This window comes from Pogona vitticeps, chromosome 5 (genome assembly GCF_051106095.1).
Source record: "Pogona vitticeps strain Pit_001003342236 chromosome 5, PviZW2.1, whole genome shotgun sequence".
NCBI lineage: Eukaryota > Metazoa > Chordata > Lepidosauria > Squamata > Agamidae > Pogona > Pogona vitticeps.
Window position 1 is genome coordinate 161,419,298 of NC_135787.1, and position 14,937 is coordinate 161,434,234.

At 38.6% G+C, this 14,937-nt stretch overlaps 1 protein-coding gene across 4 annotated transcripts in view; it reads left to right on the plus strand.

Moving 5' to 3' along the window:
• The window catches only part of UBN2 (ubinuclein 2), a 52,404-nt gene extending 37,711 nt beyond the window's left edge, over positions 1-14,693 (plus strand). For 2 of the 4 annotated variants that reach the window (XM_020787820.3, XM_020787822.3), the window contains 3 exons: positions 7,194-7,440; positions 8,472-8,561; positions 10,353-14,693. In XM_020787820.3, the coding sequence (XP_020643479.3) occupies positions 7,194-7,440; positions 8,472-8,561; positions 10,353-10,402 (387 nt within the window). In that variant the 3' untranslated portion in view covers positions 10,403-14,693. The remainder of the gene's footprint in view (positions 1-7,193; positions 7,441-8,471; positions 8,562-10,352) is intronic. The other 2 variants (XM_020787819.3, XM_020787821.3) reach the window with 1 other exon arrangement.
• The last annotated feature ends 244 nt before the right edge of the window (positions 14,694-14,937 follow it).

Genomic DNA, 14,937 nt, shown 5'->3' on the forward strand with positions numbered 1-14,937 from the left:
GTTTATTCTGGCATAAAATATTTATTATAAAATAAATTATTTTAAAAACATCCCATTCCAATTTTTACACTTTTCTTTATTCAGACATATCTTTCTCTTTATGAATCGTGGTCCTTAGGTGAAAGTGACTGCTAATGGTGTGCTAAAATGTAATAAGGATTGTGTACTTTGCACAGCTCTTTCGGAGGCCTTCTTCAAAGTACCAGTATCATGTCTCATTCTGCCATCTCATACTTTTTCTCTTAGGTATCAAATCCATCTTCCAAAAGATTCATCTGAATCTAATTCCAACTTTACTTATGATATATTCTGCATATAGATTGAATAGATACGCAGATAAAATACATTTTTGCTATGAGAAACCATTGTGTTTCTCAGAGGAAAGATGCAGTGATAATTTAGAAGCCAACACAGATTTGTCAGGAACAAATCCTGCCAGACTAATTTTATCCAATTTTTTAATCTGTTGATCTCCCTTATAGATGGTGGGATTGCTATAGACATAATATATGTTGACTTTAGCAACATTTCCAGTCTCTGAGCTTTTAAGGATTGGAGTGTACCATAGATTGGATGTTTCCAGTTGTCCATATTTTTAGCATATTGTTAAGATGTTGATAGATTCAGTCTCTGGAACAGTTCTGTCGGTGACTCATGTACATCTGGTGATTTATTTGTTTCAGGTGCTTTAAGAGCACTTTCACTTTGCTTCACAAAATGGTTGGCTCTTCATCACAAGATTCTTCTTCAAAGGAACTGTGGCGTCCACCCTCATGCCCCTTGCTTGACCTTCAAGCCCCAGAGCACACGAAGGCAAACAAACCTCACTCTTTTCACTTGCTGCCACCAGGTGATCTCTAAATCACCATTTACTTCAGAAAGATTCAGGTCCACACTTCAAGTTCTTTTAAATAAAACTTTGATTTATGGAATACATACATTGATTCATGAATATCTTCAGTAGTTAATCATTCCTCAGAATTTCCCCAAACTACACATTCTATTACACTCTCTGACTCTACTCTTACTGACTCAATCTGACTTAAATTCTACAAACTGACTGAAATATTGACTCAGGCTCCGCCTCTTATAGCATCTGTCTCGGCTCTGCCTCTCTGCAACATTAATATTCATAAACCATTATATTGCATAACATAGACCATAGATCAAATAAATAGAGAACGCTACAGAAACCTTGTCATACAGTGGTGCCTCACTTAACGAGCACACCGTTCAACGATGAAATTGCATAGCGATCCCTTTTTTGGGATCGCTAATGCGATCACTCAACTTTTTTTGATAGGGCAAAATTCGCTTTGCGAAGATCGGTAAGCGTTTCGCTTACCGATCTTCGCAAAACGAAGCCCGACGATCAGCTGTTCGGCGGCCAAAATGGCCGCCGGAAGCCCAGAAATGGCCCAAAATGGCCGCGCACAGCGTTTTCGCGCCCTCGTTAAGCGAGGCGAGGGCACGAAAATGGCTGCCGGCCATTAAGAAGCATCGCTGAACGGTGAGTATTCGCCCCATTTGGAATGCATTAAACCATGTTTAATGCGTTCCAGTGGAATTCCCTGCCCCATTCAACGATGCTTCAGCATAGCGAAGGTTAATCCGGAACGGATTAACCTCGCTATGCGAGCCACCACTGTACAGTATTTGCATCTCTCTGCATAGTTCTTCAGTATATTATTTCCACCTTGTCTTTATTTTATCCTGGTCAGATAATATGTTCCCCTGGTGAATTTATAGCATTCCTAATCTAAGTTTAAATTACTTTTTGATTACATGGATTTTTTAATGGGGGAAATCTCCTGTTTTTCTTCTTTTGTTGTCTTCTATTTGCACTGATTGTTATAATAGTTTTCTTTGGCTGAAATTCTGTTCGGTAATTAATGTCATGTAAGGCTGATGATGTCATCAGCCACAGTGATTTTTTAAATAAATTTTATTCATTCATTCATTCATTCATTCATTCATTCATTCATTCAATTTATATCCCGCCTATCTGGTCAATATGACCACTCTAGGCCACATTTCCAATCCCCCTCCAAGTATCCTGGGGTTGCTGTGGAATTCCTTTCGTTTTAGGGAAGCTATTTGGAGCTGTGGAATGGGGAGAGTCATTAATTTCTGAAAATTTTCAGTGACAGTAAAGTCATCCCAACTGTTTTCAGAACTGAAGACTGCCCGCCACCCCCATCCTGTGCACTCTTAACAGCTTTCTCATACCAAAAGGAATTACACAGGAGAATTGGGTTGGGTGAATCAGAAATATTTTACTTCCAAAAAAAATGGCCACAACTGATGACAATCAGCCTTGAACAGCATAATTTATGGAACAGGGTTTCTGCGAATGTCTGTGCATGATAGTCACTGAAAAGCATTTAGAGTTCTTACTCTGTTTCTGTCACTTCTTATTTTTCCTCCTTCTTGCTAACAATTGTAATTGTTTCATCAGTCATGCCCCTAACTTTTTCTTTAGACTAAAAAATTTATCTTTTTTCAGTGTTCCGTTATAATATCTCTGAATTCAATTCACAGTTCTTCTGGCTCACTGTCTGTTGAGTTTAGTAATACAAATTCCCCCTGTGCCTCTTTTGTAGGCACTGGACTCAGTCATTCACAGTGTTCCTTCCAGCTCTGCAGTTATAAGATGATAATGATGATGATGATTATATTGGCAGTGTGATTCTTTTTAGCGCTCTTTTCAAATTTACTGTAATTTTTTTATATTAACAATTCATAGTATCATAATCTACTCCTAATCTTGTTTTGACAGGGAGAATAATATTTTCCACCTGCAACTTCCAGTTATTGAATGTATTCGATTTCTGTTTTGGCCATGTGCTGATGTCCATGTATTCAGCTATCTGTTTGGTTGTCTGAAGCATGTCTTTGCAATGTACAGGTTATTGTTTTAACAGATTTCTGAGAGTCATAGAATCATAGAATAATTGAGTTGGAAGAGGCCTATAAGGCCATTGACTACCTTTCAAGTACAGTGGTGCCTTGATTTATGAACTTAATCCACATTGGAATGGCGTTCGTAAGTCAAAATGTTCGTAAGTCAAAGCACCATTTCCCATAGAAATGCATTGAAAACTCATTAATCCGTTCCGGCCGGAACCCCCCCCCCCCCCAAAAAAATCTGCAAGCCCCCGGGGCTGCAAAACACAAAACACAAACAAAACCCCACCAGCCCAATCCCACCCTGCAAACGCCACCCAAAACAGTAAAAAGCAGCACACTTACCTCCCCATGAAGCCTCCTCTCAAGCCTCCCGGCCATGGTCAGCCGCCTGGGCCCCACCGCCGCCAAAACAACCATCGGCGGGTGTCACACACACCCAGCTCCTCTGTTTGTTTTCCCTAACGGACAGATTTGCCTTCGGGCATGACTGTCCCTTTTCTCCCTAGAGGATTACTTCCTCAATTACCAATCATGAACACAGAATCATTGATGTCAAATGTAACAATGTTTATTTAAAGATTAACAGGTGAAACGCACAAAGAAAATCATGGATGGTACTGTAGTTGCAATTAATTAAACTTCTTTTGCTTTACACATATGTTGGTTCATTTATATTTGTTTTCAATCATGGTGTAACTGTTTATTTAATTCTTATAACGTTCACTTCTTGCAGTTCTTTTATACATTAACTTTCCAAGTGTTCTTTTTTAAATCCTATCTTCCTGGTCTATTTATCCCTCTATATATCCCTATCCTCCTCTCTAACTCTTCCCCTGTTCTAACTTTTCATAACTGTCCACCCTTTTTTTTCCTTGGTTCTGCCCTCCTGTCCTATCATTGGCTTTGACATCAGGGTTCTAACGTGATGGACAGGTGTGATATCTAGACTGTCCGTCACAGTGGGGAGCCATCCAGTAGCTCACCCGGCCTTCCCCGCAGCCACGCGTGCCCCACTGCCACCGAAACCACCGTCGGTGGAGAGCTATCCGGTAGCTCACCCGACCTTCCTCTGCCGATGGGAAAGCAGGAGCCTGGGGAGGCAGGAGCAGTGGGGACGGAGCCAGCGCAGTGAGGCAGGAGTGCATGGAGGCAGGAGCAGTGGGAACGGAGCCAGTGCTGGGAGAGCCCAGCCGGGAGGCTATTTGAACTTCCCAGGTTCCTGCCTCCCCGCGCTGGCTCCGTCCCCGCTGCTCGCTTCCCAGCCGGACTCCAGGAACAAATGGACAAAGGCAGGGAAACCCACCAGCACCACTGCCGCTTCTTTATAGCTCTTTCGTTGGGGTGAAAGAGCTACAAAGAAGCAGCCTCCTCGCCACCAACAGTTAGTACATTTAAATTTCCTGCTCCTTTTCCCTGCCTTTTTCCATCAGTAACTCAAAGCTCCATTCTCAAGTCAAAGCAAATTTTTACGAATGGAGCTGTTCGTAAGTTAAATTGTTCATAGGTCAAGGTGTTCGTAAGTCAAAGCACCACTGGATTTGAAAAGTGTTATCAGTCTCCCCTCAGTCTTCTTTTCTCAAGGCTAAACATGCCCAGCTCTTTTAGACTTTCCTCATAGGGCTTGGTTTCCAGTCTGCTGATCCTCCTTGTTGCCCTCTTCTGAACTTGCTCCAGTTTGTTGGCATCCTTCTTAAAGCATGATTACTGAGCCAAGTATCCCCATCTTGAAACTGTGTCCTTGGGTTTCTCCCCCAGGTGTAGAACTTTGCACTTATCCCTGTTATATTCCAGTTGCTTTCATCCCAGTGCTCAAGCCTGTCAATATCTTTTTGCATTTCATCCCTGTCTTCCAAGGTGTTAGCTATTTCATCCAATTTTGTGTCATCTGCAGATTTGATAAGTATTCCCCGCACTCCCTCATTGAAGTCATTAATAATGTTGAAGAGCACATTGCCCAGCACTGGGCCTTCTGGCATCCCACTTGTTATGTCCCCACAGTCTGAGGAGTCATTGATAAGCACTTCTGAGTACAAATCTGTAACTAGCTGTATATCCACCTGACAGTTGTTCTAGCCAACCCACACTTAGTAAGCTTGCTAATCAGAATATTATGGGGCACTTTGTCAGAGGCTTTGCAGGTCAAGATATATTATGTCTACAGCACTCCCACCATCTACCAGGGAGGTTACCTGATCAAAATTAAGGTAAAGCGTTGCAGAATTTGTTCTTGACAAATCCATGTTGGCGTCTAGTTATTACAGTATTGTATTTTTTCAAGGTGCTTACAGAGTGACTGCTTTATAATCTCTCCAGAATTTTCCCTGGGATTGATATTAGGCTGATTGGTCTTTAGTTCCCAGGTTCTTCCTTTTTGCTGTTTTTGAAGATAAGAACAACATTAGGCCTCCTCCAATTGTTTGGCACTTCACTCATCCATGATTTCAAGAAAATAATACACAGTGGTTCTGAACCTCTTCAGCTACTTCCTTCAATATCCTTGGATGCAGTTCATCCAGCCGCAGAGATTTGAACTCATTTAAAGTAGTAGAGTACTCCTTGACTATTTGTTTATCAATTTCAGACTGCAGTCCAATCCATTTCTGCTTCATTTCTCACTCCTAAGCCAAATTCTTCAGCAGTGTTTGGTTCTGCTTTATTTCCTACTTTTGCATTCTAGTTACCTGTGATTTTCAGCACATTCTGTTTTGCTGTATGATCATTTTCTTCCAGGACACTTGCATATCAACTTTTGATTTCTTGTTCTTCAGCATCTGGAGTTGGAGCATAGACTCTGTGGTGATGTTGATAGGCTGTTGATCAATGCTAGCTCTAAATAAATAGTGGCTGTTCTTAAGAATCTTATAAACTTCTTTAGTTTTTCAAAAGACAGTTAATGTATTTCTTCTCAAGCTACAGAACTGTTTCAGTAACAGACAAGTGTTAATAATTATACCATACACCTTTAAATCACTTATCTTGGCTACAAACATTGCCATGTTCAAAGTGAAATAAAGATGGTTAAATATTTACACATATTCCTGAATTGTATTTTTAATCTTGGATCCAGATTTCCTCATATACATCTGGGCTGATGGAGATAGACTTCTCCTTCCCAAAACAGTCCCAAGTTCACATGCACAAAATTGTTCTAGAAGTTTAAAGGACCATGCTATATAGAGTAGGACGTTATAGAAGTGGAAGGGAGTTTTTGAAAATCAGTAGACAGCTTCAGTCTGAACATTATTGATTCATGGAAGATATTTGTATCAAATTGTTGGAATTTGCCCTTCATCTCATGCCACAGAGTGCAACAGGTTTTCCCAACCTTCTCATCAGTATTAGGGTAGTGGTCTGGAAGGAGGGATGTGGTGGCACTGTGGGATAAACCACAAAAGCCTCTGTGCTGGAAGGTCAGAAGACCAAGCAGTCGTAAGATTGAATCCGCATGACAGAGTGAGCTCCCGTCGCTTGTCCCAGCTCCTGCCAACCTAGCAGTTGGAAAGCATGTAAATGCAAATAGATAAATAGGTACCACCTCAGTGGGAAGGTCACAGCATTCTATGTCTAGTCGCGCTGGCCACGGAAACTGTCTTCAGACAAACGCTGGCTCTGTGGCTTGGAAACGGGGATGAGCACCGCGCCCTAGAGTCGGACTCGACTGGACTAAATGTCAAGGGGAACCTTTACCTGGAAGGAGGCAGGAAATTGCCTTCACAAGCCTATTAAATGTGCTTAAATACCTGTCTATATAAACCTGGGTTTTTTGGTTATGGCTGTTCTGTTCCCTAAACTGGTGTTGTAATCCTAGCACTTTTCTTAGGAGTAAGACCTGCTGACTGCTGCTAAGACTTTCTTCCAAGTAAGCATGTATTGGATGACAATCATACATGCTTTTAAAAGCTGGATTGATTAAAATAAAATATATAAATGCAGCTGTAACAACAAACAGCAGGATGTAATTTCCTAACTATCACAATTATATCTAACCCAGTCATTTTAATTAACAGCAGGAAAAAAGGAACAGTACATTTCCACTTTGTAGAAGGAAATTGTGATTCTCATAAAAGTTGTATCAAAATATACTTAGGAATGTGGAACATGATTACAGAATGCTAAACTTTATTTTTAATGTATATTACAAAAGCAAAAGAAAAGTATTGTAGTACATTTTTTATTTTTATTTTTTCATGAAAGTAGAATTTCAAACATATAAATAATTAATTTCTTGGGTGTGCCTCAGAAGCTATATAACAGATTTAAAAATAACACCTGTTTCTATACAGTCAACAACAGGTGCGTCATTACTGGCAACTGCTTCACCATTGACTCTCATGACATCACCCCTGTCTGTCACCAATCAGAATGTGACATCTGCTCCATTGGCTTCTTTTGGGATGCTGGGTAGCCTTGGTCATGTGACTATGCCCTTTCAGTTTCCATTGGACCTACTTGGCTTTGGAACAGATACAGCTGGAGTGACAGCCACGTCTGGATCTACCTCAGCGGCTTTCCACCACAGCCTAGCTCAGAGTAAGTAAAACTGGATAATTTGCTGTGCTGTCTTTTGTGGGGGCAGGGGGAGTATCTTTCTGTATAATCAGTGTAGAAGGAAAGTGCATATATAGAAGTACATCGCAGTTTATGGTTAAGGGGTTAGTATCCAAATACTAAAAAGAGTCAGACAAATGCTACATCAAAAAATAGTAAACAAAAGCAACACCAAAAGCAGTAAGGCAACTTAAGAACCCCACTCAGGTAGCCAGTCGCCAAGGGAAAGCTTTGCAGAAAGACAGCAAAGATGGGGCCAAGCTCTCCTTTTATGGGAGGGAGTTCCAAAGTCTGGGAGCAGTGATGGAGATGGCCCTCTCCTGTGTCTCCACCAAATGCACTTGTGAAGGTGGTGGGGCTGAGAGAAAGGACTCTCCTGATCAGCTTAACACCTGCTCAAGCTCATAATGGGAGACACAGTCTTTGAGAGAGCTTTGACCCAAATCATTTAGGGCTTTATAAGTTAAAATTGAATTGAATTGTTCCTGGAAATGGATCAGCAGCCAGTGGAGCTGCTGTAATGGGGGGAGAGGGTTATGTGATTGCTGTAACCAGCCCATTACAATCTGGCTGCTGCATTTTGGACTTGCTGAAGTTTCCGAATATTTTCCACAGGCCACCTCACATGTAGCGCATTACAGTAATCCAGCCAGGATGTGACTAAGGCATGTGTCACCATGACCATATCAAACCATTTCAGGAATGGGCACAGCTGGCACAGTAGTTTTACTACTGCAAAGGCACTGAAACCTGGGCATCCAAGATCAGAATCCATCAGGCACCCCAAAGCTATACTCTTGACAACCTCTTCCAGTGGTTATATACGCAAGCATTAATGATAACTGTATATGTGTGTGTGTCTCTCTGTGTTTAGAACTTACAAGCATAGCTTCAGATGTATTGGATAAAGGTGAGTGAAGATGCTGTCTTCACACATGCAGAAGAGATTGTTGCATCCATCAGTGCTTATTTTTTGTATTTGTATTCATTTTTTCTTATCTATGCCACTTCAGATTTACTAAAGGGTTTACAACCAGGAGCTCAGCATGCAGCAGCATTGTCTCACACACCTCTGCCTGCTCATTTGCAGCAAGCTTATACAGGTAAACAACTAGTATCTTTTTAAAAGTAAAAAGGGGAGCTTGATCCTTGTGACTCTTCTGGTCAAATTTTCCATGAGAACTACTGGCACTAAAGATGATATTAAACTCTGGTGAAATGATGTCAAATAAATACAAATTACCCTAAATTGTGTAGGAGACGATATCAGGAAATATCTATATGTAGTGAGAATGTAAGAATGTACTGAAATTTTGGCAATTGTTTTTTATGGAAATGAAGGAAATAACTCAACAAAATTTAGAGGTATGTCCTAAAATAGCACTCTTATCAGTATTTGATTAGAAGCAATGTAATTGGTCAAGTACGGAATTAATTTCAAATTTATTAACAGTTGCAAGATTAATTATAGCAAAGAATTGGAAAATAAACTATGATTTTCAATTAAATTAATGGTATACAGAAGTATGGAATATAGCTATTAATAATAATGTTACACATTACCTTATTAATGTATATTATTCTGTATACCATTAATTTAATTGAAAATCATAGTTTATTTTCCAGTTCTTTGCTATAATTAATAATAAGGTAATGTGTAACATTGTGGGGACGTGGTGGCGCTGTGGGCTAAACCGCAGAAGCCTTTGTGTGCTGCAGGGTCAGAAGACCAGCAGTCATAAGAACGAATCCATGCGACAGAGTGAGCTCCCGTCACTTTGTCCCAGCTCCTCGCCAACCTAGCAGTTCGAAAGCATGTAAATGCAAGTAGATAAATGGGTACCATTTCGGTGGGAAGGTAAACAGCGTTCCGTGTAAAGCCGTGCTGGCCACGTGACAACGGAAACTGTCTTCGGACAAACGCTGGCTCTACGGCTTGGAAATGGGGATGAGCACCGCCCCCTAGAGTCGAACATGACTGACTAAAATGTCAAGGGGAACCTTTACCTTTAATGTGTAACATTAAAGTAAAGAAGGGATTGTTTTTTATATATTTGGGCAGAATTTATTGATTACATGTTAATAAAGAGGAAAGAAAGCAAACCTTTGAAAGAGTTGTTACAATTTTGGAAGGGGAATGGGGACTCCACAGAGGAAGACTTGGTAATCCTCCAGACAGGGCAAGCACTTTTGATGTAATAGTTTTGAAGTTTTTTGTTATTTGTTCCTTTTTAGGTTTTGTACTTTTTATTATGTTTATAGTGTTTTGTTTTATGCTTGTTTAAACATACTTTTAAAAGAGAGATCTGCTAACAATTGCTTTAAAGTGTCTGATTGCTTTTTCAACCTTTAGAGCCCAGCAATAATTCTTAACCTGGTGGCATATTGTCACATAGTGAATATGCTTCTCCCTAATCGTTCAGAGACAAAGTATCAAGTGAATTGACTATATCACATGGTATCTCCCTCATTAGTTTTCAGAAAGAATTAGTGAGATATTGGTAGAAAAAAGGCATTCTACAAGGCACAACACAATTTGATGCAAAAGTTTTCATGATAATCACTATCATCTGCTTAGAACTGCAGAGCTGTTCTAAGCAGCTCTCTTATTTCTCTTATACCTGCTTCTGATAATTAGATGCGAGGCTACCTTATGTATCAGGGATTTCTCCAGCTAAATTTCTCACTAGATAACTGGCCTCCTCTGAGCTATATTTATACTAGCTTTGTATCTGTCTTTATCATTGGAGTATATTGGCATCATGGGTCAATGGGTCCACAAATCATTCTTCTATTTTTCATTTTATGATGGGCCTTTTTAATATAGTTTTAATAGTTGTAAGACAAATTATCTTATCTGAAACCCTTTTCTCTTTTCCATCTTCAAATTCTAGATGGAGGCCAAAGTAAAGGGGAAACTAAACTACAGAGGAAAACCCAGTGATATCCTGATAAGCAAGGGAGTTAAAGTGGTTCTGCATTGCTGATGGAGACTGACCAGTTGGGAAAATGCTTATGTGGACACAGAGCTGCTGTTTCTGTCAATGTTTACATATTCTGATTCCAAGCACTGTGGTGAGAAGAAGAGGAGGAAGAAGAAAAAGAAAAGGAAAACAATACTTGATCAAAGAGAGAAGGAAAAGGAGGAAAGTGTTCTTGTAAAATCAACTCATAGATCAATTTCTCCTAAAGAACTCCTAAAGCCTTTTGTCCTTTCTGAGTTGTTCAGAGGGGATTGGCTGAAAAAGTCCAGTTGTCAAACCTACAGCAGCACAAACCTTCTTTTCAGACTGGTGGAAGATCTGTAAAGAGAAGCAAAAATAGAGGTCACCATTCATCCTGTTAGTGGAGGCCCCAGGGAAGTCTATAAGATAGGAACAGTCTGCACAGATTTGAATAAAGTCAGGTATAGAAGGGAAGAAAATATTTTTCCACAGAAAGCTAAGGCTGTCCATGATTTCTCTTTGAAGACCGTAAAGATTACAAATGTCTCATTCTGGGGAATCTTTCATGTAGGAAATACCAGTGAGCAGCACAGAGGTTTTTCTTTCAGAGGTTTAACTGGAGGAAGGGCAAGTTGGAGTGTTTCTTGTAATATTTCCACTCTTTAGGGAATGTAGAATCTCCCATATATAGTGTGAGACTAATTTGGCTTCATTAAACCAGATCTCAATGTAGGTATCTTCTGAAAAAAAGAAAAAAAATGCCATTAGCCTTGCTGTAATACTTCAGAGTTGCCTTACTTTTCATAAATTGACATAGTTCAGAAATATCTAGTTGCTATCCTTTGTGGAGATAGTCGTCTCTGTCATTCTTCTCATTCTGGTAGCTCTGAAAAAGTCACACACTGTATTAATTCCAGTAAATAAAAAGATACACAAAGGTTGCTTCTGTGCAAGATCTTGCTTTTATCAGTACTGTTCAAAGCTTCCTCCAAAGAGTAGTTGAGGTGCCTTCTGTCCAGGCTTAAAATTATTATCTGCAGTATTCCTAAACTCCAGAATAACTGGGAGGTATAAAACCTGATCCTGTTGTTACACAATTTTGCAACTTCTAGGTTGACTTTGATTTGGATAGCAATATATGAGATATTTGGGAATCAAATTTGGGAAAGTATTCTGTATTGCACATCATAATTAGTACAGCTGGAGTATTTCAGTCACAATTATTATGTGAGAGAGAATAAAAATCAAGGCATAGCAATTTGCTGCAAAAACTTTCATTATCTCCTAATCTAGAACTAGGAGTCCCTAATGTAAAAGCCTTTCATCAAATCTGACATATTCTGCCATACTTTGTCTTTAGATAGAATTGGCCAGTTTTCTAATACCTCTAAGAACAAAGACCAGCATCCGTCAAAGGTTTGTATTTGCCTGCAGGAGAGCATGTAATAGTTGGAAGTTTCTTTCAGACTTCAACTGCAGCCATTTGGACTGCTTAAGAAGGAGGTCACATTTCAGACAGACACATTGGGAAATATGTGTGGCTGCTGTAGAAATGGCACAGAAATCCATAGCTTTGTGTAGAATTCTACCTCACATAGTCTTATAATATTGTATAGAGGCCAAGATTATTTCTTCTGTCATCTACTAGACAAAATTTTAGTTACCACTTTTATAAACATATTTTCTTTGAACTTTGAAAGCCAGATAGTTTATCTTACTAATTTAGATTTGTCACTAATTGTATATCTGAAAACATACATATACTGTATTTAAATAATATATAATATAAACAGTTACTGAATGTTGGGTTGAGCCCAGTAGTAAAGACCTTTGCACAAGACTGGAATAAAAAATAAGGTCAATTAAGTATTGCATTTTTACCTCAATACAAGGTAAAGGGCTTTTCTAACATATTTCTTATGTGGTTTGATTAGTGGAAACTACAAAATTAAGTAGCCATGCTTAATTAGAAGTTCTTTTCAATTGTGCATTCTTGAATTCTTACATGTCCCAAAATATTGATTGATTTATTTTCTTATCTTACCCAGTTTGTTTATTGTTAAGATATAGGTTAATTCTTCCTTGTTCCACAGAAGTATATCTTTCATACACAAAGAGAGAAATCTTCCATTTTCTGACAGTTTGTAGCTACAGTATTCTGTTGCTTCTTTTTGGCAACTAATAGCCTGATTTCCAAATTAAAAGTTTTAAGTGGTGGATATTTTGAAAGTTTACTATGACACAAAATAATAGATGTTGTATATAAGGATTCAGATACAATAATATATTTGCAAACTGTCACTACAAGAAATACCATCAAACATTAAGTCATGAATCTAATTCTACAAGAACTTTGGCTCACAATGAGCATGAAACCATCTTTCCCGATTATATTATGAAAATTAAATCTTGAGTGGGCAATATTCATTTATCTGTTTCTGTTCTCTCTATTATGTAATAGGAGATGAACTGAGGGAAAGAAGTCAAACTTCTTTTGGTAGAGCCTTAACATTTGTCATTTCCCAAAATTATATACTGGGCAGAAGATAATTAGCAGAAATCACAGTTCCTTTTAAAGTGTGTCCTTTTTTTAAAGATAAAATTTTAAAGATAAAATTTTAGATGTTGTGAAAAGGTACACTGTGTGTCATCCCATAAAACAAAACAGCCATCTCCCTGTCCTCCAATATATTCAGGTAGTACATTAAATCAGTTAATCAATTGATGGATCAGAAAACTCAGCAATTCAGTTTGGGCTAAATGTTCAGTTTCAAAGCTGGGCATATGAGAACTCAGATCAACTTTTATGAAATGAAGTACCTGGGTATGTTGTAGAATCTATCGAATTGTGATTGCATAGCAGCTGCTTCCTAAGTACTCCAAAAAAGAACTTTGACATTGGAATAAACCTAAAAAGCAGTTCCCAATGTGGTGTTCTTTTTCTAAGGTCAAAGAGATGCAAGCTGATATTCAGAACAAATAAAGAGGCTAGACATAGAATCAGCAGCATTCTAATTAAAAATGATTTGAGGTACTTCCTGCATAGTAAATCTGTTTAGGCCATTTTAAAAAGTCTGATTTAATTTTAAATACCTTTTTGAAATAGTAACTGCTCTTATACTAAACTCCCTCAGTATTCACAAGCAATAAAAATCAAAGCTGTCATTCTTGGCAGTTTAGCTGAACCGATTTCGAGTACTTGGAGCTAAAATGGCAATCTGGCTCTGAGCCTCAGACTCAAGCAATAACATTCAAATACAGGTTTTAAAGTTCAGTGACTTTTAAAATATGTCTCCTGCCATGTATATTCAAACCTGTGGAGAAATAATAGTGATTGTTTAGGTTATTCGGGACTTCTACAAAGTATGCAGAAAGGGTATGGGCAAATCTTCAGATGTCTAAACGGTATAACTGCTTTCCTCTACCATCAAGATAAAAAGTAGATAGCTTAAATTATTCATTTTTGCTCAGCCTTTCATATTGTCTCATCTCCAAGAAGACAGATGAGAATTAAGTGAAGTCCCAGGTGTCGGTGCTGTGGGTTTGACATCTGTTTTCCAGTAGTTCTGAAGTGACTTTCCAGTAGGTTGTGATTGGAGCAGGCAGCTAACCCATGCTCCTCCTCATTCTGTTTCAACCTCTACTTAGTGTCTCATCTTGATCTAAAGCAAACAAAATGAAAGGAAAGATTCTCCAACTCCCAAGCAACCATCAGTTATACTGTACCATAACCACCTGATGGATTACTTTCTTAGGACTTGCAACATCTTATTGTGTTTGCTGCTACATTAACAAAAATAATTTTGGCTATATTTATAAATTTTAAATCTAGTTTACATATTGGTTTTAGAGTTTGCCGACAGGAAAATTAGGGTGTCTTGATTTCGTGGAGTGCATTGACAAAATATAGAGTGATTCCTCTTTTTAAAAAAGTTTCAGGATAATTAAAGATTAGGCATCCTTCAGTCTCGAGAGACTATGGTAACATTATTGCAGGGGAAAAACTGCAATCAAGGTAAGATTTGCAAGTGTTTTCACCCAGTCTCTTCCAGTGTTTGAAGGTCACTGTAAAGTCAATATTTTTTCCCAAAAAAAGTACACAAAGGTAAACATAGTAGGTAGACAACTGGTCAGCCAATGTTTTATGCAATTATAATTTTATGGTAAATTTTAAATGTTTTTTATATAATTTGATTCTGTCTTTCAATGGTATAACCCCTCTAACTTACTTGATTCAGGCCTTTGTCCTTTGGTTAAGTGCCTTTTCTTTTTGTTCTCCCATTTCCCCATAGAGTATACTCAGAGGTCCTAAAGTGCTAGGAGATGTTTAGAAGAACCTCCCAAGATGACTCATATGCTGTTAAAATGACTTTTCCCTTCTGTAGTTGTTGTTCATTGTATGTACTGTTACAGCTGCCATACCATGACATTAATTCTTCTATGCTTGTCTTCACACACAACAGTATTCTCAAGATCCTCTTTTCTGTAGCATTAATATTTACTTACGAAAGTAAGTGTTGACGCAGGGTGAGAG